Source organism: Ptychodera flava, chromosome 2 (genome assembly GCF_041260155.1).
Source record: "Ptychodera flava strain L36383 chromosome 2, AS_Pfla_20210202, whole genome shotgun sequence".
NCBI lineage: Eukaryota > Metazoa > Hemichordata > Enteropneusta > Ptychoderidae > Ptychodera > Ptychodera flava.
The window spans coordinates 8,877,900-8,901,766 of NC_091929.1; the positions used below are offsets into that span (position 1 = coordinate 8,877,900).

At 37.5% G+C, this 23,867-nt stretch overlaps 1 protein-coding gene across 1 annotated transcript; it reads left to right on the forward strand.

Moving 5' to 3' along the window:
• The first annotated feature begins 5,977 nt into the window (after positions 1–5,977).
• LOC139124259 (uncharacterized) lies at positions 5,978–16,533 on the forward strand. The gene is made up of 6 exons (XM_070690402.1): positions 5,978–6,075; positions 9,632–10,222; positions 13,757–13,789; positions 14,085–14,675; positions 16,039–16,071; positions 16,352–16,533. Exons 1-6 carry the CDS (start codon positions 6,021–6,023, stop codon positions 16,531–16,533), a joined length of 1,485 nt encoding a protein of 494 aa, XP_070546503.1. The 5' UTR covers positions 5,978–6,020.
• Positions 16,534–23,867: the final 7,334 nt, after the last annotated feature.

Sequence of the window (23,867 nt, forward strand, 5' to 3'; positions counted from 1 at the left end):
AGTGGGAACACTTTCAAGAGATAGCTATAGCTGTAGAGGACACTGTACTCAAAACACAATATGCTAATTATGAGTTCAACTTTTTACAGCAAATTTAAGGAGATAGTACTACTGCTACATTTGTTAATATCTAAATACGTCTGATAAGTAACTTTTTTAAAAAGCCACGCGTCATTATCAATTCTATATAACTATTCAGACACAGGTATTTGACGTGATGTTTTATACCCGTCCAGGAGAAATTACACATAATCAATGATGATAAACCAGAAGTATTGACTTAGATTCATCTGAATGAATCTTTAAGTCGACACACGAACAAATTGTAAATTTCAGACTCACCTATGACCCAATGACATAGGTGAGTAGGAAGCTAGCTGATTGAAACATGATGCCGTTTTTATTGAAGTCCTGTCGTGACGTATCAATTACGCCATGTCGAACTTTCCTGTGTCTTAAAGATATGAAATCATGTTTCGATTAGTAGGATTCGTGGAAAGTGTCCAATATATAACATGTTACATGTCCAATTGATATATTCTTTGTGATCTTCATATTTTCCTGGCAGCAATGAATGATATTCTATTATAGTAATCTCCGAGGTAGACTCCAAAGGCATTTGCACCTTAGGTATGGATGCAAGTTGACCATTCAAGGAGTACGTAATCGTATAATGTACATATTTGTAAGATTCGGTCTACATGAATTACTCGGAATAGATCGTGCAGATGACTCACACATACGCACTGTATCTTTACAAAGTCCATTCACATTTCATATCAGCAAAATGTCAAATACACCAACGCAGTTGATATGAATTTTATTCAATAGCATTTTCTGTTTAATTGAATCTATGCAATGCCGACACCACACTGTAAAGTTAAGTGTTAAAGGATAGAACACCAATTAAACGCCTTTTTGTAACACTTTTTGAACGCGTCTAGAGACGTTCAGAAATTTAACACTACGTGTTCAACCAACGTTCAATTTTTGAACACACGTGTGCAGATTTTGAACGCTACGTGTTCATCAGACATGATATTGAAACACCATGGTGTTCCATATCTGAACACACGTTGCACATGAAATGTGTTCAAAAAATTGAACGCATTTACGCGTTCAAAGGGCTGTAACACTTTTTGAACGCATGGACGCCGTTCAACGATAAGTGTGTTAAAGGCTAGAACACATGATGCGCGCTTGTTGAACACCTTTAATTTGGGGCGTTCAAGAGGTGTTCAAGCCTTGAAATAACATTACAGACCACTGATATTCAGTAAAATTATTTTATTCTAAAAATACACAAAACATTTTTAGAGTAAAATACAATAATTTACTGTAAAATGGGCAAATAAACATTGCCACTTTGTATGTAAAGTTTGTCAGAGGAAAATACCAACGGTGTTAACACCTTCCTATCAAAAACATAAGCATTAAAAAATCACCATAAACACTGTAGATCGTTTTCAAAAATATGAACAAAGTAATGACAAAACAGGTTTTACATAATAAAGATTGTGGATTGCGTTATATGTTCATACTTGTAAAAACGTACAAAAACTTATATTTTATTTAAAAAAGCTCAAATTTTGGAATACTTATTGTGTTGAAAACACGTATATGTATGAAATGCATACTCCATTTTTGTAAGATGGTTTCTTAAAGACATTTCCTCTTGTATAGACAATTGTAAATTTTGAAGGAAAAAAAGTTAATCAAGGTTTCTCTAGTGCACATGGTATATAGTTGTCCACACTAAAGTAAACACAATATGTCAAGTTGTCAAAGTGTCACAGTAAGGCACAACATGCAGAAAGTGTGGAAAGTGGGTCCTTGGCAGGGTAAAACCTATTTCCTTGTCCCACAAAGTCCTTTCATAAACAGAAAGGTGTGTTTGTTTGTAATATCTTTAAATAAACCCTGAAATCAATCTGTGACATTACAAAATCTACTTCTCAGAAATTTAAAACATATTGATTCGTAAAGACCTTTCAAATTCTGGTGTACCCTGCTATTCATTTTTTATACAATTTTTTTTACCAAAAATGGTAAAAATCACCCTTAAAATAGAAAAAAATGTAGATTTCATCATAACTTGAATATTATGGTAATCCCTAATGTCTTAAAATGTCTGAAATGTCTTTAATGTCTTAAAAATACAAAGTTGCAAATTTCTGCATAATTTGAACAATCTGAAAAAGGCTATCAGTAGAGGTCTATGTCCCAAATATCAAAACTGTTCAATTAGCAGTTTTGAAGAAGATTTTTTAAAGATTTTTTGGCCAAAAATGACAAAAATTGCCATGAAATATAAAATTTGAATATTTCATTACAACTAGCACAAATTTGACTGAGGTCATTCTTAGGGACATGTTTACTAAATATTGAAGACATCAGTAAAAGAGAAGCAGATTTTTGCCAAAAAATAGCAAAATTAGCCTCAAAAATATAAATTTGCATATTTCATCATAATTTGAACATATCTGATTAGGGTAATCCCTGGGGACCTGTAATCCAAATATTAAAGGATTCGTACAGGCTGTTTTGAAGAAAAACCTTTGGATGTACAAATTTAAGGACAATGCTACAATCCACCTATTTAGCTGACAGCAAAGCTAAAAACCAGTTGCTAAGTACAAGAGACGTGTTGAGCTACAATACAAAATAATCTTAGGTTTGGTAGCAGGCTATGATCAACTAAATGTTACAGGGGCATAAGCTTTCAAAGACGTGAAGTCTCCTTCATCAGATACACGGGGGAATGAAAAATTGAAGCAGAAAGTGACAGAAAATTCAGAGTGAAAATTTCAGAACATTCAGTAATTCAGAGTGGACATTTTTACTCTGAATGTTCTGTCGCTTTCAGCTTTAATTTTTCATTCCACCCTTGCATCTGATAAGGGAGACTACACATCTGTGAAAGCTTATTCTCCGGCAACATTTAGTTGATCGTAGCATGCTACCAAAGCTTAGATTAATTCAGAACAAAAATACAGAAATTTATCAAAATTCAGTTACTGACCCTTGGAAGTTTAAATCTACATTATAGATGAACTGAGGTTCTCAAGCTTGTTTCCAGACAGCTACTTGTACACTCATCTTCTTCATTATCTGTGCCACGAGCTTCTGCAACAACTCTTCGATTTTCAGTTAAATCCAACTTTTTACATCCTGAAAATAATGCCACAATAGGTAATGGCGAGATGAGACTTTAAATGAAAGACAAGGGGCTGATTAGGTTAAAGGAAAAGGGGAGACTTTCATATACAGTGCCTCTCTTCAATACTGTTACATAATATTTGCTGCTTCTTGTCATCAACTGATTAAAATAAGAAAGCCAAACTCTCATCTGTTGAAACAATACATTGTATACTCTGCGATGTTTGACTGATGACATGCGATTGTGTCTACTAAAAGACATGTGTTAGCTGTGATTACGCAAGGCGTATCGATCGCGCTCAGGTCAAGGGTTATCGCTACAGTTGTGTTCGTTGACCCTTGACCCGAGTGAGATCGATCGATAGGCTATGGCCAAAAGTACCAATGCGTATTCACAGCTAGTTGTTGGTATACCAGGCACTGAAAGAATAAAGGTTTCTTCACGTAGTTAAGCTATTTCAAGGTACAATACAATTAATTTCAAAGGATAATAATACAGATGCTTCAAAATCTAATACCTTTTACTGTTTTGGAGAGGAAACTTACCCTTTCTGGTCTTGCTTCCGCACGATCACGACTTCAGGGTGCGCTTACAAGAAAAATGTCGCAACTTCCGTTTTGATGCATCATGGGATAGGAAAAGGCACCAAATTTGAACACCAAGTGTTTAGAAGTAGAACGCCTCTTGCACGCCGATGTTAAAATTAAAACGTTCATGGTGGTTTTCTGATTTTCTTTTCAAATTTTGAAAATTTCAACCCGTAATAAACGTGTAAAATTATTTTGTATACTTCCTTTTTTAGAAAAAACATGCTTTCAGCAATTGTAGACCGGAAATATTTTTCACTTAGTGTGAAATTCGTTACACCAAAATTCGTGTACGTTTGCCGGACAGCGAGGCAGTAGCAAATTTAATATAGCCATTGTAAAGTAAAAAACATAAAAGATTGTTAATTGTTTCACAGTATTGTAAAATTTCTGTGATGCTGAGTTTTTGAACACTTGAAGGAGATGGTTGTTAACACATCGTGTTCAGGTTTAGAACATCATTGTTAATGATATGAACACTAGTGTTAACAATATGAACACTAGCCGTTCAAATTTGAACACCGACATGTACATTTTGAACGCGTAAAGACGCGTCTAGCGTCCGCTATTTTTACAGTGCAGATGGAGAGGTAATATTGGATAATGTAGTATCTTGAGTTTCATTCAGAACTTTCGTCAGTTCTTGTCACTCACTCCAAGATCAGTGGGTCCAAACAGTCGCTCTGTCTCAATGGCTTGTCCTTAATGGTTAGAAGCACTGTGTTCTGCAAGCCAATAATCAGACTGCCACGTGTCTCTCTTGCAACGACACGCTTTGGATCAACACTGCCAGTATTTTATCCAGAAAAGCTAAAAGTTAGGTTTTCCGTGGGCATATTTATGGTATTGATATAGCCGAACAGCACATTGACGCTAAGCCTTTACACACATCAAATAACAGTCGCATCAGCCTTGCATACTAATTAGGTTATAAAAAAAGCCGAAAACAAAGATGGCACTGTTTTGTTCAAAAGCAAACTTGCTGCAAATATTTCGAAACGTCTGACTCACCTTAATAAGGAACAATACCTGCCGAATGTCATTGTCATTGTATATATGTAATGTTAAGTGCCCATCCCTGTTAAACGTTATCCCTGTTCATTATTCTCCGAAGGCAATAACATGTGACCTTTTTGCAAGGTAATATAATTTCAAAGTGTTCATGATATCGAGAGCAAAGTAACATAATTTTTTTAATGAAGGTTTATACGCTGAACGTTTCTCTCTAGTATCTTGGAGTTGATAACACAATTTTGAAAATGTAGATTAATATTTCTGACATTACGTACTTGACAATGTTACATTTTTCATAGTTATTTTTGTTGTGACGTACTTGACAAACTTGTTTGGAAATTGGGTGTTTTCTTAATCGCATAGAGAAGCATATGGTTACTAACTAGTCAATACTGTTATTGTAAATGCAAATACAGTCACAAAACCAAAATACGTTCGGCGGTTTACACCATCATGTATTCAAAGTTTAGGAACGAAGGGAAAACCAGATCAAGTTGATTTCGGGCATTAAAATCGCTAAATCAAAGTAATGATATTGTATTGTTCATATTTTCTTTTGGTCCGTTCCTATTTTAATATTTCGTCCGAAAATTGAATGATTGACACATGATTTTATAAATATACTCGAATCAAATCAAGGCATCACGAATTGTGGGCGGTGCAAACATAAGACTTGCTCTGCATTCGTTCTTGTTTTTGCATATCAATTAGTTGAGAATACACCACCTTGATATATAGCAGACAAGTATTTGATAGAAAACAGAAACCCTTGGTTCAGTGGCAAGCATTACACAGCAAAGTAAGTATTCTTTAACAGTTTTGATAATATTGAGTGATTCTTGGGGGATTTTCACGCATCACTAGCTGATCAAACATTTATTATAATCGCACTTAGTTTATCATTATTTTGTTTCCCAACGTAGCGTAGTAGACATGGACTGACCATTAGCCTGGTCTGTATGGCTATACAGCTTTCAAATAGGTGATAAGCAAGCAATATTTCAAAACTTTAGGGTAGATACTTCTATGGTGATCATTTGATATTCATTGTTTCTCTCGAAATCGATTTTGAAGAACTGCAGAGTCCGTCCCAACATTTTTCTAATTGCGCATTAAATAATTTTATGTCGAAAATGTGCAATCATATTACGTACACTCGCGTCATTGTGGATGATTGAATATTTACTATGTGTTTTCTTGCTGCACCAACACTTAGGACTCATCATTAGAACGCAGTCACACTATAACAAGACGTCACTATGCGATGGTTTATGTTCCTGAGACTGGTCGTATCTGTTGTAATTCCATTCACAGGTATGTGTTCCGAAAACCATTATAATATTTGGTCATTTGCACTGTATCTTACTACTTTAAAGTGTACTTTGTCAACTTGTTTGAGAAATATATGTCAGGCGTATCTGTAGATGGGTAAATTTTAAGCTCGAAAATATGCAACTTTAAGGAACCATTACTTTAAAATACATTCTGTTGAAAGGTTTGCATAGCGAGTCTTCACAAAATTATTCATTCCAATTAGGATAGAGATTGAAGTTATATCTTGCATGACATTCTTTCCTGTTGATAGACAAATTACGATCAACAATACATTCAATAACGTTGATTGAGGGAAAAGATTATGCAGGTTTTCATTGATATAACTCACAAATACCAGATTAAAAATTATTGTTCAAACTTGAAATGAAGTCAGTTATCATCAGGGTATCATAGAAACCAGAATGTAATTTTTTTCCGTCTATTTCATTTTAGATAGCACGTAATCTTTCAACGCAAGTAAATACTCTTACAGGCATCGTCCAAAAGGACATGCACTAATGCTTAGGCATATTTACGGATTAGCTGTGTCCATTCGCATTTCCATACCACCCACCCGCCATGGAATTATCAGGCCGTTTCTTGGCCAAAGAATGGTCCCGAGCTATGCTATTATTGTCATGGCTCAGTGATTGGAAAAAAAAACTTCTAGAGAACGCTCCCTGTGCACATTTTCTATGGAAACGGTTGCTAGATTACGCGTTCAGTATCTGGACTCTCCGTACTGATAATATAATGTTATTTTTAACTTCAAAAATACTTTTCATGACACTATAAAATTCACTATGAGAGTAATACAGAGCTCTCTGCCTTTGCTTGATGTAAAACTTGAGATCGACGAAAAAGGAAAAATTCAAACGGACCTGTACAAAAACCCTACAGACACAAACCAGTACCTGGAATTCAATTCCGCCCATCTTTGTCACATAAAATCTACATTCGATAGCCCTTAGGGTTTGCAGAATATACTGTAGAACGGAATGGAGAGACCAACGACTTTCGGAACTCCACACCTATCTTGTACATCGGACACTGCATAAAAACCTATAATACTGACTATATTAACATGGATTATTGCCTGTATTTTAGCTGAAGAGTGCATATACAGATGATACAGTCAAGAATCCATTTTTTGTGTTCAGCAAGTCTGTATTCATGTGGATTCATGTGAATTCACGTGTATTATACTATAATACAGGCAACTCATTAATGTGAATTTATCTGAATTATCAGGTTTTCATGCAGTGGGAGTTATCCCATTACACTAGAATTCAATCAAAACCATCTCGCTAGATTCATCCCTACAACCTAGCTATTCCAATATAATAACAAGACAAAGAAAACAAGCAATTTTCGATCTATGGCAACCAAACCTCAAAACAATCGTCCAATCAAACTTCGATACTCGCCAAAAATCTAAACAATATACCAAGGCCATTCCCATCCTGTCGATAATATGATATCGTGAAACACAAACTTGAGGGGTCTGTTGGTGAACAATAACTTTAAAACTTCAAGGACGGAAGTTGAGTTGCCCAGGGGTTGTAACGTCTGTAAACAGAGCGTTAACACGAAAAACTTTAACAGTACAACTGACAACACTATTTATTCTCTAAGAAAAAGGCTTGCTTGTACAAGCAACAACATAATGTATTTCATAACTTGCAGACGATGCAAAAAACCCAATACAGTGGTGAACAAGACTGCACTTAGGCTTCGCTTTAATAACCATCTTTCTACGATACGTCATAAAAAATACACCCCTGTAACATTACATTTTAATCAGAAAGAACATATCATTGATGATGTTTCAATGAAATGTATCCATACAAGTCAAGAAACAAGATGATGAATTTCGCAAATAACTTTGCGTTTACCTGTAAAGCGCCCTCTATACGCCCTACCAAACTGTATAAATTCAGGTTTTCCTTTGTTCTCACTGATACCGTTTTCCATCACCTGGTATCATCAAGATGAGTCCCATAGCTTATCTGGTAGGTTCTTTTTCTGTATGCATGACATGTCTTTTCGATTCAGATAGCAGTGTAATATTTTGATAATTAAATAACTTCTATTCTGCATCTGTATCACACGCTACATTTTCAAATCTTCTAAACAAGCAATGCCATTTATCTGACTTCTGTGTACGCTCAAGCGAACAGATTCCACTGTTATCCTTGCGATTGACAGGTATATTGAGATTTGTATATTTCATTACTCTAGATGTACCAGAAGAAGTTCTAGCTATAGAGCGAAACGTCGTACGCAAGAAATACATCTAAGTATAGACAAAACAACCAAAGTATGAACCTGTTGTTCTTTTTAGATTAGAGAGAGAGAGAGAGAGAGAGAGAGAGAGAGAGAGAGAGAGAGAGAGAGAGAGAGAGAGATGCACAGACAGATAACAAATCTAAATTAAGGCCCCAGGCGAGTTATGGTGACGTCAGGTGGTACTGGCTGTTGCTTGCCAAGATACGGTTTGATCACTCCAGATGACCGAGTGGGACAAGTGGACATGCCAATGGACATAGCTATTCCATAAGCATGTCTCAGTATAAATCTATTTCCTTTTGGACGATGCCTATTAGGAGAATTGATTTGCGCTGAAAGGTTACGTGCTGTCTGAAAAATAAATAGCCCGATAAAATGAAATTTTTATCATGGTTTCTATGATGATTATTCATTCCATGCTGATTACTCACTTCATTTCAAGTTTGAAAAATCATTTTTATTCTGGTTGGGAGCTTTATCATGGAAAATTGCATTATATTTACCCTCAATCAACGTTATTGAAACTATTGTAATTTGTACACTGGCTTCAGGACAGAGAAACGATTAATTTATGTGAAGAACAACTTTAAATTGCAATCTGGCGTACCCATTGCTTTGAAGCATATGACTAAAATTTTAGTGTTCTGCTTATTTTGGCCTTCTACGTCAGTCAGGTAGCTATATTGGCCAGATCATTCTGTTTAACGGTGCGGCTCTATGAATGTGTGGTCGTATCATAAAAGTTAATGCCGCCACATTGTAATCGCATTTCTTACTACTCTCAACAAATTATTGAATGTAGAATAAATATGCTAAGATAATATTTATATATGTACACAAGTTACAGCTAAAAGTCCCGTCTCCTCTACCCTTGTCTACAGTCCCTCGACATTTGTGGAGGGACCGTGCCTTGTTATTGGTGTTATAGGCAGTTTTCCCAAAACACGATTGGAACTAATTTGGATGGTGAAGTAATGCTGATTTAATCTACAAATATAATGTCATCTGCTTTTCTTTCCATATTACACACTTGTTTTTATGAGTGATTTACAATATCGTAACAGTCAGGTATAGGGCACCTAACATTTTGAGAAATTTGAAATATATGAAAATCCAATTATCCCAAACTTTGAAATTAGTTCCAATCGTGTTCCAAGAATCTAATGGACTACGGATGATACTATCCATGCGCTCCAAATATGGACATCAACTGATCCTTCCTGCGAAAATGGGAGCTTATAATAGCGATGGATTAATTTTATTACAGCTGGAAAAACACTTGAGTTGACAAGTTCGGATACATATGTGGGCGTGTTAAGACAAATACCAAAACTATCAGCTTTGACGTCATGTATCTGGATGAAAACCAGTGCATCTGGTACAAAGGCTACTCCAGTCTCCTACGCTACTTCATCCCATGATAATCAGTTCCTAATGTATTCAACCGCTAGGCTCAAGCTCTTTATCAAAGGAACCAAAGTGACCACTGACTTGAAGGTTGACGATGGTCAATGGCATCACGTGTGTGTCACATGGTCCTCAAATGGCGGCAACTGGATATATTATGATAATGGAGTCCAGTACACATCGGGTTCAGGATTGCAGAGTGGTAAATCCGTATCCGGAGGAGGAAGTCTTATACTGGGACAGGAGCAGGACAAGGTTGGAGGTGGATTTGACGCATCGCAAGCTCTCATTGGCAGTATAACAGGTTTCAATCTGTGGTCTAGAGCCCTAAATAATGATGAGATCGCAGCAGTTTGGAAGGACTGTTCCATTGGTGGCGATGTCTTTGCCTGGAATGTTGCAGATCTCAATATAAGTGGCGACGTAACAGAAACTAAGGGGGACTTTTGTGGTAAGCTTATATTTATCACTTTTTCGATAATCTACCCGGTCCGTTTGGATATTTCCTTTTTAAAGTTCTCACGAGGAATCCCCTGAACAACTTTTGTAGGGTTATAGTATTTGGTGCCTGTGTCTATGTCAATCTCGATTGGTCCACATTTTCCCACAATAATCAAAAGTTGTAGCTAATCAATTACAATATTAAGAAAATAGAAATACAGTCATTCATTACTTTGGGTTAAAAAGTATGTTTTTTATAAACGATATAGTCGTATTTACGATACAAAGGTTTCTGAACGATACTATCAGTCTATTTTCAAAGTACCTCGTCTCTCTGGTTTGCTGAAATTTTACTTTCAAAGAATGAAATAAACCACTTGAAAGTTCATTTCCCCTTTCACATCCAATTTTGTGTACCTTAAAATGAAAAATGTTGAAAAGAAGCACGCTGACATTCTGGCTATTTCCGATCGTCTAAACTGTGATGTATTTCTTGCGTATGACGTTTCGCTCTATAGATACATCTCTAGGGAGTGATGAAATGTACGGATCTCAGTACTGTACTGTACTTATAAAGTGCAAGATAAAAGTGAAATTTGCTCTATTTAGCCTACACAGAAGTTAGATGAATGATTTTGAAACTTTCAAAAAATCACTGCTTGTGTAGACGACTTTAAAAATGTAGTGTGAGATGCAAAGATAGAAGTAAATGTGACTAAATAAATATTACATTGCAACCTGGACTGGAAAGAAAGAAACAAATTTAGACGGACATTCAGCATCATTATCATGATCTATTAATACATGACGTCGAAACGCCGAATTCATTCGACAATATGAGCTACCCGGGCCACCGTGCCCTTGGAAATGGCTAAACATTGTGATTTTATGGAACAGATGGCAGGAGAAAATGAGTGCAGGCTCTGTGAAACGTTGAGTTCAAGAGTCGATTGGACTTGCGGTAATCATCGGCGACACTCATATACATCTACAAAATGTGCCATGTTAGCAAACTCGCATCACGTTCTTATGGTCAGTGAAATACGCGGCAAAAATGGTACCGACAATGGTATTGTTATGCTTTTCCTTTGAATCGATGGCATGTGCCAGGATATCGTATTCGAGCCTATAAAAGTTCATGTGTTGGTTCAAGATGTATATTTACATAAACAATGCAGGTACAGGCCCTTAATTGATTACAAGTGTCATTTACAGCAACACGGCTACAAACTGTAGCCTTGTTAGTATAAACATTATAAACTCTTCATGTTACAATACTCTCCTGTAACTCTAAAAATATTGTTTGTTTTTCCGTAAAACAGAAGATGTTCAGTTCATGCGTTGTTATTTACTGGCATAGTCACTTTCTTGTCATATATTTCAGTGCTGACGTTCTGCATCTCTTTACACACGTCAGTACTTTTTCCTATGCACAGTCCTTCGATCGACAGTCAGTGCGCCCTCTATTGGCGAATTCTACAATATGCTGATATGAATACATATGTATACATAATTTTATGAAAATTAATTTGGTTCGCCTAATTCCCTTCCACACTCTATCAGGCATTTTAATCTAAATTTTGCCCAACAACATTTTCATGTACATGTCCTTTCGAAAAACTATCGGCAAACACAATTACAATAATCCTTAAACGTTACTTAACCAGTTATGGAACATCCATTTGTTTACGAAAATGTGTAACTCTGTACCTCCGTTTTATGACCCAATGATGATTGTTAAATGAAATGGTATGTTGAACGGGAGAGCAAATGATTGTAAAGACTAACATTGGTCACAATAAGCTTAGTTGTCGTTTTGGTACTATTTTCATTATATTTGTTCAAGCACAATATCTCACTGTTACCAATAGTATATTTGAAATAATATATTCAGCTTGCCAAAACAGGATTATACAAATGAATCCTAATCGTTATTGAAAGTAACAGGACAAGGATAGCATCTCTCATGGCCATATACCGTCTGTATTTGCCAGTTAAAACATTGGAATATAGACATATATTGACATATGAAGAATAACTAGAAAATGTTTTCTGCAAAAAGAAAGAATTGAAAAGTAAAAGAAATTACACAAAATTCGCATAGTATACTTTGATCCAAAAACCTACGAAAGTGACATTGAGGAGGTTGTCAACAATTATTTATCTCATACGCCCCTTCGATTCGATTACCTGCGTGAACAAACGGTGAACCATATTTTCTGATGACTTCCTGCTATAAACATATTCTGACTGTCAGCCCCAAATAGCATCAGAATCTAGAATGTGGCGCATCAGCCAATGAGAAACCTCATCAGACATCAAATCTGATAATCAAAATCAGAACTTGATACATATTATTCCGTCTAAGTTTATACAGCGAAACGCATTCCAGGCATCATTTTATTTTGTTTTCAGCAGTAACAGATGTAGTAATACCAGATCCGAATGGCGAGACTGTTAGGATACCATACTTATAGTACTCTGTTGTCCTCGCACAAGCTATACGCTCGCGCGGGGATGGCTGCAGATAACGCCGCAAGTTCTCGTCCCAATAAGCAGAATATGGCGCGCTTGTACTGATTGGCATGGGCTTCTATCATGTTATTTACATAAGGATCAAATGAAAACACATTTGAATAACCTATAACACATAGGATTTTTCTTCCCCTATACAAAGATGTTCCGTTTCCGATTTAAATTTGAATAATTAATTTTTTTTATATATCTTGGAAACTGTCTACGATTTTTGATTGAAGCTCTTTGATGTTTTCTATGACGCTATAATTTATATGACTTGTGATTGATCTTCGGTGTCACAACATTTAGAGTATATTATAAAAAGAAAGACTGGGAAACAAATTCCGAGACACTTTCCGAGTTTATTATGTTTTAAAAATCTGGTCCTAATTTAGACAGGAAACATCGCAGTATTTTTACGGGGAAGGGTAAAAGCGAATTCCTGAGAGATTATTCATATTTACTGTCACATGATCCTTATATAAATAATAATTACAGAATATTAATCACTCAGCCTTTCCCAATATCTAACCTTTACGAAAATACATACTTTTTTGGTGTTACGAGCTCAGTGTTTTGTATAGGATTCATTGTTGTTAAGGGGACAATATTTGTCCAGCACCTCTGAAAGGGACATTATCGCTATCTTTTGACCCTTTTTTCACCAAACCTTGGTTCAGGGGTTTTAGGTAGCCCACCTAAAACCCCTGACCCGAGGTTTTTCTACACAGTGTAGGCAAGATTGGATGGAAGTTGTCTATGGTTGATCATTTTTAGACACCTTCCAATAAGTCGAACGACATCGGCAACTGCTCGTTTGCAACAATTTTGGTGAAAAAAGGTCAAAAGATAGAGATAATGTCCCTTTAAGATTGTTGACCCTTGTGACCAGGTCACAAGCAAGCGAATACAATTGCATGATTTGGTCTACCTTTTCAACAGTTTTTCCACAGCCATAGATATCATACTTTGGCGAATTCTCTTGTACTTCTTTATTAACATCACCGTATCATTATTTGCTATGCAGATAAGCCAGCCGTACACAAGCAATCTGAGGAAGGTATGTAATGACGTCAATTTTAAGATCAATCAGAATGCAAATCCTAATCTTCTCTAAATATTTTTCAAACACCATTACTAGATAAGTTCTGCATGATAAGTTTTCCATAATCAAACTCCAGGGAAACTAGAGATAAGATCGCTCAACCCTCACTATTGTAGGAAAATATACATCATTGAGCAAAACTGCAATATTAGTATTGTGAAATGTGTGCCATAAGTGCATCAAAACTTGCATCTCATAACAAATTTAAAGTATCTTAAGTCTAATATCAATGCTCATTTCATAACTGCAGCTGGCCAAACACTTGAGTTGACGAGCGCAGATACATATGTGAGTGCCCTGGGCCAAATACCAGCCCTTGCAGCTTTGACTTCATGTATCTGGGTAAAAACTAGTGCTGATGGAGCAAAAGCAACTCTGGTGTCTTATGCTGCTTCAACCCACGATAACGAATTCCTCTTGTACACAACCTCTGGGCTTAAGATTTTCGTCAAAGGAACCAAAAAGACCACTGACTTGAAGGTTGACGATGGCAAATGGCATCACGTGTGTGTCACATGGACTTCAAATGGCGGCACCTGGATATATTATGATAATGGTGCCCAATACACATCTGGTTCAGGATTGCAGAGTGGTAAAACCATAACCGGAGGAGGAAGTCTTATACTGGGACAGGAGCAGGACAAAGTTGGAGGTGGTTTAGATGCAAGCCAAGCTCTCCTTGGTAGCATAACAGGGTTCAGCTTATGGTCTAGAACTCTCAGTGGTGATGAAGTAGCAGACGTCTTTAATGACTGTTCCATTGGTGGCGATGTCTTTGCTTGGGATCTTTCAGATCTTTATATAGGTGGTGATGTACTTCGTATAAGCGACGGTATGTGCGGTGAGTTTATGATATATTCTGTTATTATGAAATTCAGCCAGAAGCTGATGCTTCCGTTTAATAAGAAGGCAACTTATAATGTAGGTTTGGAAATCTGTTTGAGTGTTTATTTATGTGTTTATTTATAAGTTTGATTGTTTTGTTTTTTTATGAAAGGGGTCAACGTAATTTGTTAATGCTCTCATGTTGCCCCAAATTGTTCGTAAATCATTACCAATGGCGTGACTTCAAATACAAATGTAATAAGATGCAGATGCTTTCAATAACGAATGACGTTAGCCAGGAGTCCATGGCAAATGAAAGTGACAGATGCCTACACTCCCCGTATTAACTTCAAAAATGCATATTATAACGTCGAAATTTATGAATAACTAAATAAGAACTAACGCATTCGACTTACGTCCTGTGCATGGGGACTTGTTTCCGTGTTGAATAATAGGAAGTCTAAATTGCACCCCTTTCTATCAAAAGAACAAACGTGAAACCTGCAGCAAAAATAAAGCGATGATAAAAAAATGCCACTTATAATATTTGTAAAGATACTCAGAGAAAATAAATATGTACGTATGTATGTATGTATTTCTCTACGTAACCGTATGACTGTATGTTACGGTACGTAACTGTAAGTAAATGTACGTGACAGTGTAACTGTCGTGACTGTATGACTGTACTCGATATGATTCTATGACTGTAGGTAGGTAGGTAGGTAGGTAGGTAGATAGGTAGGTAGGTAGGTGGGTAGGTAGGTAGGGTGGGTGGGTGGGTAGGTGGGTAGGTAGGTAGGTAGGTAGTTAGGGAGGGAGGGAGGGAGGCGGGTAGGTAGATAGTAGTTGGGTGGGTAGTTAGGTAGGTGGTGGGTAGGTAGGTAGGTAGGTAGGTAGGTAGGTAGAGAGGTGAAGAGGTAAGAGAGGCGGGTAGGTAGGTAGGTAGGTAGGTAGGTAGGTAGGTAGGTAGGTAGGTAGGTAGGTAGGTGGGTGGGTGGGTAGGTAGGTAGGTAGGTAGGTAGGTAGGTAGGTAGGTCAGTGCGATATGTATGTGCGTGTCCTAATGTGTGTCTGTGTGTGCGTGTCTGTGTGTATGGATGGATGGATGGATGATTGATACTCACCCACAAACGCATGTTGTACGCATGTTTTGATTTAGTAGCAAGGTACTTGAACATTTAAAATATTATAATATTTCTTATTGCATCCCTAAACTAAAACATACTTCGTGTAACTGGTATTATATTAGTTTTATTTATAGTGCCACTAAATAATGAATCATCTTTTGTTCTTAAAAAGGCAATTTCTTTGTTCCCGGAATGTAAAAATTTAGATGATTGGTCAAGTGTACTTCATATTATGTCGATCTTCCTTTTCAGATAAACCAGCAAAAGGAACTGAATCTCCAGAGAGTAAGTAAAAATGTCGACATTATGACCTATGAAATATTGAAATTGCATAAGATGGCATAACAAGACTCATAAGCTGAGTCAGTTAGGGCCCGGCTTTATCACTGAAACTTATTTAGAGGGGGGTTAAGCTTAGGAAAACCAAGACGAACCCTCACATCTATCCCACATTATATTACAAAAATGTTTGATATTATTGAAAAGGGATCAGTGATATGAGTTATAGACGCTTGTGCCATTGAAGTATCACATTATGTATATCTTCGTGTGTTATTATTTTTAGCGTGTGTGTATCCTGTACCAGTATCGAACGTTGCTCAAGGAAAGCTGGCAACCCAAAGCTCAGACAAACCAAATAAAGATGGCGGTGCTGAAAAAGCAGTGGATGGAAACACAGGCGGCGAGTGGAAGGCAAGTAAATCGTGTTCATGGACTAGGAGAGAACTTCACCTTGGTGGAAAGTAGATTTGGATCGTCGTTTGATGTTTATGAGATCAGAATCTTCAATCGACGAGACTGCTGTAGTAAGTATTCATATGAACTGCATTTGAGCAGTGTTAATTTGGCTTACATTCGTCGCTGATACACGATTTCTTCATCGTTGTAGCTTTTCTTCGCTGTTGCCTTGAAAAATACCTATGCTGATGAATGTATGTATGTATGTATGTATGTATGTATGTATGTATGTATGTATGTATACATGTGGATATGTAAATTGAATTATGTGAGTAAAATGTGAAATTTAGACTAACACTATTGATTGGGAAATTCCCTGGTATTTTGTGTTCATGTAGGACGGCGCATTCTGAACGCTCAGATCCGTGTTGGTGACAGCGCAAATTTCGAAGACAACCCCGTATGTGGTAAAATGGTTGTGGGAAACATGTTCAAAGACCAGCCCATTGTTATCAGATGTGGATGTGAGACTCCAATGAGAGGAAGATACGTCAGTCTTCAGCTGATTGATAAGACGAAGATGTTGAATATTTGCGAATTGCAGGTCATGACTGGTTAGAGTGAACTAAACATTATAATTAAATACCTATGGTTGGTTAGTTAGTTATTAGTTAGTTTGTTAGCTAGTTAACTTTAATAGTGACATGAGATATCGAAAACACAGAAATTATAGTATATTATAGTATAGACGTCATATGATGATGACGATGATGATGATGATGATATTGTGGTGGTAGTGGTTGTATTGGTGATAATGATGCTGTATAATCTGTAGTTCTCAGTCACATCAATTCACTCAACTACGACACTTAAAAGTACCTTGTATGAAATTTTAAGTCGTCGTGTGACTTTTTTAATGAGGTCACTAGAATTATTTCACCTTTTATGTTATCTAGGACGGTAAATAAACAACATTAATGAGCATAACTATGCGAGTCGGCAGTCATTTCAACAACAAGACAACTCAGGCCACCCCCAATATTTACTAAGCATACATCAGCACTTCTCAGATACGCCAGATGATCATAACACGTGCCTGACGCATGAAACTCCGCACATTTAAGAGGGTTAAGGTAGAATGCGCCACGGGGACAGAGTGTCAGACTCTAAAACTTTCATAAATCTTTTCTGATCCACCACTTGTGAACAGTTTATTTTAAAGATCTTGGTGTAAGAAAAATTTCAGTCTTAGATTTTCAAAAAATGCAAAAATTTATTTTTCTCCATAGCGTTAACACAAGGGTGGCGGCCATTTTGAATTTCAAAGATCGGTAAATCTTTGGTAATTTGTTTCGCTAGTATCAAAACTTTCATGGTGACACTGTTTTGTTTTGTTTTTGTTTTTTGGGTTTTTTGGGTTTTTTTATTTTGGAAGAGCATGGTTGGAAGGTTCCCTGAGGAAAGTTTGAGCAAAAGTTTCAGGATTTCACTTTCGAGGAGCATACTACCTTGAACAATATTCCGATTGCACAATCTGTATGCAACAGCTTCGCTATTTTCTCGTGTATGCAGTTATTTATCATCATTCAGATGCTATTTTCAAATGTTTTTGTTCAAAAAACTGAATTAAATCACTTAATACTTCGAGCAGCTCATTTCAGAAATATATCGCGATTAGGGAAAGCAGTAATAGTAATTTCGTCGTCAGACTTTCGCACTTGAACATTTCGTTGGGTGAACCTTTTCTTTCGTCAGAGTACGGTAACAAAGGATGTGAAAACCATGAAAACAGTCAGAAAACGTGAGACAGGAAAGTGGCGCCTTTTTAAATAAATAACTGTTGCACGTGGGTGTGTGGCATGCGTACCATACAAAGGTAGTACTTTACACGGTAGAGGAACAATGCACAGTATCTCGTCTCTCGTTTGCAAGATAGTAAGAGTTCGTCATCTTTGCTCCACACCATTTGGCTCAATCCTACCAAAGGAGACTTGGTATTGAGTCATACACATCTCGATAGAAAATAATGTTTTCACTCTTTTTTTATCTGACGTAGATTTCGTGAAAATATTTTTATGGTATACGTAACAGCCGTTGGTGAATAAAAAAGTAATATGAAAATACAAGGACACGTTTAAATATACTTTGATGTAATGGTCAAAAAAGAGCAAACACGTAGTCTTCAATATAAACTACAAGGGCATACGTGGTCAACTATCTCATGATTCTTTCCATCGACTTACTTTCCTCAAGTGATTAATTATATGCCTGGGGGACCAGGAGAGGAGAGAGAGAGAGAGAGAGAGAGAGGAGAGAGAGAGAGAGAGAGAGAGGAGAGAGGAGGAGAGAGAGAGAGAGAGTATAAACTCATGTTTTTAAACTTGCCCCTTTAAAATGGAACATAGAGAAAGGTAAGGCAAGACTGAATTTGAATGTATACATTACGCATTACGAATATCACGGCAGGGTATTACTTATACAACACTCTTAGTCCATAATATCAAATTCCTGTAATATGTAGAAGATTGCAAGCAAGAAATAACATCGGGGACCGTTGTTATAAACTTTCAACTTTAAGGTAGCTTTCCGCCTTTGTTTTGGTATTTGAGATAAAAACACGATTTTTCTTTTATCCCTGAAAAGTATTCCTATAATATTGATCTTCCTTTTGTGTAGAATATCTTGGTCGTGAAGTTCCTGTTTTGGGTGAAATTTTGGAATAAAAATGTTCGAGAGGCACAGGTGTACATTTTGGCGTTTGAGACTACCGTTAAGTCTTGATTGACAAGGGATTACGCTAAGCAAGCAGCGTAACAGTATTCACGTGCACTTAGACAACATCCGCTGTGAAAATCCCATTAACACCTACCGTTCACTGCGTGGGTCAAGACCATAGAGTGTACCTGGCGAAAGGTGGGTCTTACCGTTTTTTCTATAGGGGTGGCCGCTCCCAAAAGATCATAATTTATCGACACAATCGGACAAGGTCAGACTTATGACATTGTTGACGGTACAATTTCAGATTACAAAAATGGCCCACACACTAAATGTTTTATCTGGGACATTTTTGTGCTTTTGTAAAAGCACCAGGAGTGGTGGATAAGTTTCGTAATGTTAAACATCTTTGAAGAGGCTGTCCCGTATACATAAATGGTACGTTCCACTGGCGGCCTCAGTGACAGCGGGAACACTTGAATACCGCAACAGACACCCTTCACATCTTCAACATTCAAGCAACATTCGGCCTCTTTCGGCCGAAGTTTCGGCTTCTTTTGGCCCCAAGACATTTCGACACCCCCGTTACGATTTATTTTTTCCCTTCAAACTTATAAGTAACTGACAGACCAGTCATATTCATAAGCGTGACCTTTGCGTTCTGACCAGTATGACTTTTACAGTGCCGTTCAGGCGCCGCTTTTCAAACTTTGACAGTGTCGGCGGCTATTGCTATTGAAAATGATATGAAACTCTTTCCTCACGGTTTTTCACCATGTTCTCAAAAACTTTAAAGCATGTGAATGCTGACACTATACTTCTCAGTGTTTTGATTTGTAACATTTGGCACGAGTTCCCCCAACCAGGTAGTGCCGAAACGTCTTTGGTCGCGTTGCCTAAACGTCTTGGCGTCGGAAATTGTGCGGCCGAAACGACTTTGCGCCAAAAGGTCTAGAAACCCGACATTGTCCGTTCGATGAGAATACTGAGTGAGTTGAACAATTTATGAATAAAAATGAAATATCAGAAACCGCGGCACTTGAACTACTTGGGATTAGAAAATACAAGGTGGAAACAAATTGCATGGGCTTCAAGACATCGACAGGAAATTTTCCCAAGGCAAAATACGTAGCGATGCAGAAATCACACGCCACAAAACAATAGCTGCTTTGGTTTGCAGACGTTTTGGCACAATGGCAGTGAACTGATAATGTCGAAGTCGTTTCAATCCCGCGGTCCCGTTTTTCCTTGTCCCATTTCGTTACCGACCTTGACAAGGTAAAAACATACGTCGACTAACAAATGTTCATCGTACACCGGACGAATGTGAATCAAATGATTTTATGGGAATGGACACGACAACATTGTTATCAGTTATCATGGCAGTAGCCAAAATGCTGCAGGACCGAAGACAAATTTCAATATGAATTTGACCGTCACAACGTAATATTAAACGTAATCGCCCTGAGTTTTCATCAACATGTCATCATTGGTCGGTAAACCATTGAATGAGACGCTTACGGGCTAACTACTTGAATACAGTGCAAAACACCATCCTAATCCTGAAATTTACATGTAATGAAGACGGGTCTGATATCATATTCGCCTGGAATCGATGGTACTCATGTTGGATACGAACAGCAGCAGAGAGTTATCTATCTGTGACGTATGACGCTTGACGAGCGGTCTATCGCATGCAACTTGCGCTTGATGAAATGACGTACTTTTCTCTATGTTCATGTTTTCTCAACTTCTCTCCTTTGACTTTTATGCCGCCGACAGGCTGATTGGCTCATTTTGGCATAAATCACTCCAGAAACGGTCTTCACCCACAGAAATGCTGTACAGAGTGAGGACGAACTATTGTCTCAGAAATGCTCGTAGTTTGATTAGTGTTAATCGGTTTTCAAGGCGCGTGAAGATCTAAAAAATGGCGCTGCTCAGAATCCTCGGTTACTCTAACCGTAATGGATCACAGCATGGAGCTGTTCTTTTTATCTCCATGATCACAGACACTGCAAATGTACATCCACATACAAACGCAGACATTTTTGTTGTCAGCCAATATTGTTTTCCCTATATCACTCATCGGGCTCGCTTTCATTCCGCAGCGTGAGTCGTTTCCGAGGTCGAATCGAATGCTGCCATAAACTTACACTGTAGTGTACGCTTGTCATGGAGGTAATAAGTCCAAGCGCTCGTGTAGACGGCATCGAGGTGCCGTAGCAGTTCCGACAGTTAGGTCGAACAGTTAATACTCTATAAACCTTACAACTAATCAGTCAACAGATTATGCATAATCCCTTCCCTGGCACTCCCCAAGTTTATTTACTCATCAGCTACTGTGTAGATTGCGCTCTAAAAAGAGTACAACGCTCCCAAAATTCACCCTTTTTAGCCTCATTTCGACCGTTGACACTGATTTCAATGAGTGAATATACTGTTGAAGTTGAACACTTTGATTTCACTATCTGGTTTTAGTGTTTTGTCGGTTGAGTACATTGTTTATTGCCATTCAAAAGGAAAAACTCGAACCAATTTACTAAATCGCCTTTTTCTCAGTTCGGCATTTTGTCACATTGCAGCACGTTCAAAAGAGTTTAACTCGAGAACGTATGAAGATTTTTAAAGTCGAGTTATTGCTGCTTAATTAGGCGGCATTGTAAGACATATCGGTGGATAAACTTTGACTCAACGATGTGAAAAAGCTAAGGCCTTTTCAAAAATCTGAGACACGGTTTTGTAGCCAGTATTCTGAAGACCAATTGCCCGTTAACACCTAAACAATAGCCCCTCTCCGCTCAGACTTAAACTTTTTTACGTGAGACCACCCATTTTCTTTACACTTTCACTAAGATCTTCAAAAAAATTCATCGCACACTAACTTTCTCGATAAAACAAAAAATTCATAGAAATAGCTTTCAGGTGATATAATACTTGGGTAAAAGTACACATCTTGATGGCAAAATTCACGTTTGAAAATAGGTCGTCGCAAAGGCGGAAAGCTACCTTAAATATGAAGTTATCTTAAATGAAAATTTTGATTACGAAAGATGGCAAACCAAAGCATTACTAGTATCTTCGAAAGTTGCTAATTGCAATATTTGGTCAGACGCTTATATCTCATGAAATCCTTCTGATTGAGAACAGGAGTTATTCAATTAGGACTTATTACTACAGGCGGCATCTTGTGATCACAATACAAAAGCTGTATTATCGTCTCTCAGAGTCATGTAATGCGCCAGTCAATGTAAACCCCCCCCCCCCCACCTCGGGCGATACGGGAAAAATGTGGGGGATATAGACCGTGTGTGCCATAAAACTGTGCCCGAGGGGGTGGGGCAATTGCCTCGTTTTGATCCCCCTATTCCTTTGACGGACAGGCCCAGAAAATGTTCGTGAATAACTACGCATGCGCACATATGCAGGGCCTGAAAATTACCCTGATCCGAGGTCCCGGACCAGTGATTTTTTATCCCGAACCAGTACAAATTACCTCTAAAAAGTCCGCAGACCAGTGCAAACGGGAGCCAATTTATTTTGCAAGGGAATTTCCAGTTTTTCCCTGATTGTGTTCCAGTGTCTTTTGACGAAAAATTAGAAACTACGTCCCCCAAAATACCGAAGTTACTGAAACCATGGAGGTAGCAGAGACGAACTAAAGCCAGTTACACCATGGCTCCATGGTTACACTAAAACCAAGAGCCCATTGAGAGACTACGTCTTCTACCTACAAAATTACAATAATTATTGCGTCTTTAAGTCAATCAAACATTTAAAATTTAGTCTATTTCTTTCATCACAACGTAAACTCTAAAGGAAAATCAGTTACTCTATTACAGTTTGCGATTCATGATATGAGCCAGGCGATGTGCGTCCACTAGCCACTGCACTGCAAAAATCAAATGACGGGCCACGTACTCATTTTACATGTAAAATTTAATGTGGTAAAAACCAGACCATGGCCTCAGCTAAAAATATCAGCAACCCCACCATTGTGTGAAAATATTATATCTCTGTCTATCAAAGTAGTATTTTGCAGTAAAATTCTCTGAAAGGAGTCTCATTACAACTTTCCGATGGTCGGTAGCAAGCAAGCTTCTGAATTTAGAAGGTCACCATGCTGAATTCCATATATAGTCAAGATCCCCTAGCTCGATTGTAGTTGACCTTAACAAGAACCGCCTAGCTTGTCAAAACAGCGTTATGGCAATTTGCTATTGCTATCAAAGGAAAAAGAAGTTCCTCTCAGGTATTTGGTGTTTTCAACCTATTTTTTACAATTTGAATGGAAAAGAATCAACCGCTGGGCAATTATAAAAATGAAGTGAACTTTATAGCAATAGTAAAAAAAAACATGTCAAGTGTGTGTACAAGAACTTGAGCAAACTACCAAGTAAATGTTTATGCAGTGTGTCTGTATTACAAAGATTGGCAGTTTATGCTGTATGTAAATCCCAAGCAAATCTGATAGAAATGCATATATAACATGAGTATGAGAAATGAATCATTCTTGTATTGTTATGCAAATTTTTGAGGACCAGTGGATTTTACCTTTGGACCAGTGAAAAAAAAAGGTCACTGGTCCTGGGACCAGTGGGAAAAAACAGAAATTTTCAGGCCCTGGTAATGGTATGTTGTTGTTCAGAGCCGTAGCATGGCGGAAGGTGGCTGTCAAGGCCATGTGG

Excerpts from the sequence above, each read along its gene's own strand:
- LOC139124259 (XM_070690402.1), top strand. The coding sequence starts at position 6,021 with ATGCGATGGTTTATGTTCCTGAGACTGGTCGTATCTGTTGTAATTCCA. Across the intron at positions 6,076-9,631 it reads TGTTGTAATTCCATTCACAG|CTGGAAAAACACTTGAGTTG; the intron begins GTATGTGTTCCG and ends ATTTTATTACAG. Across the intron at positions 16,072-16,351 it reads AGGAACTGAATCTCCAGAGA|CGTGTGTGTATCCTGTACCA; the intron begins GTAAGTAAAAAT and ends TATTATTTTTAG.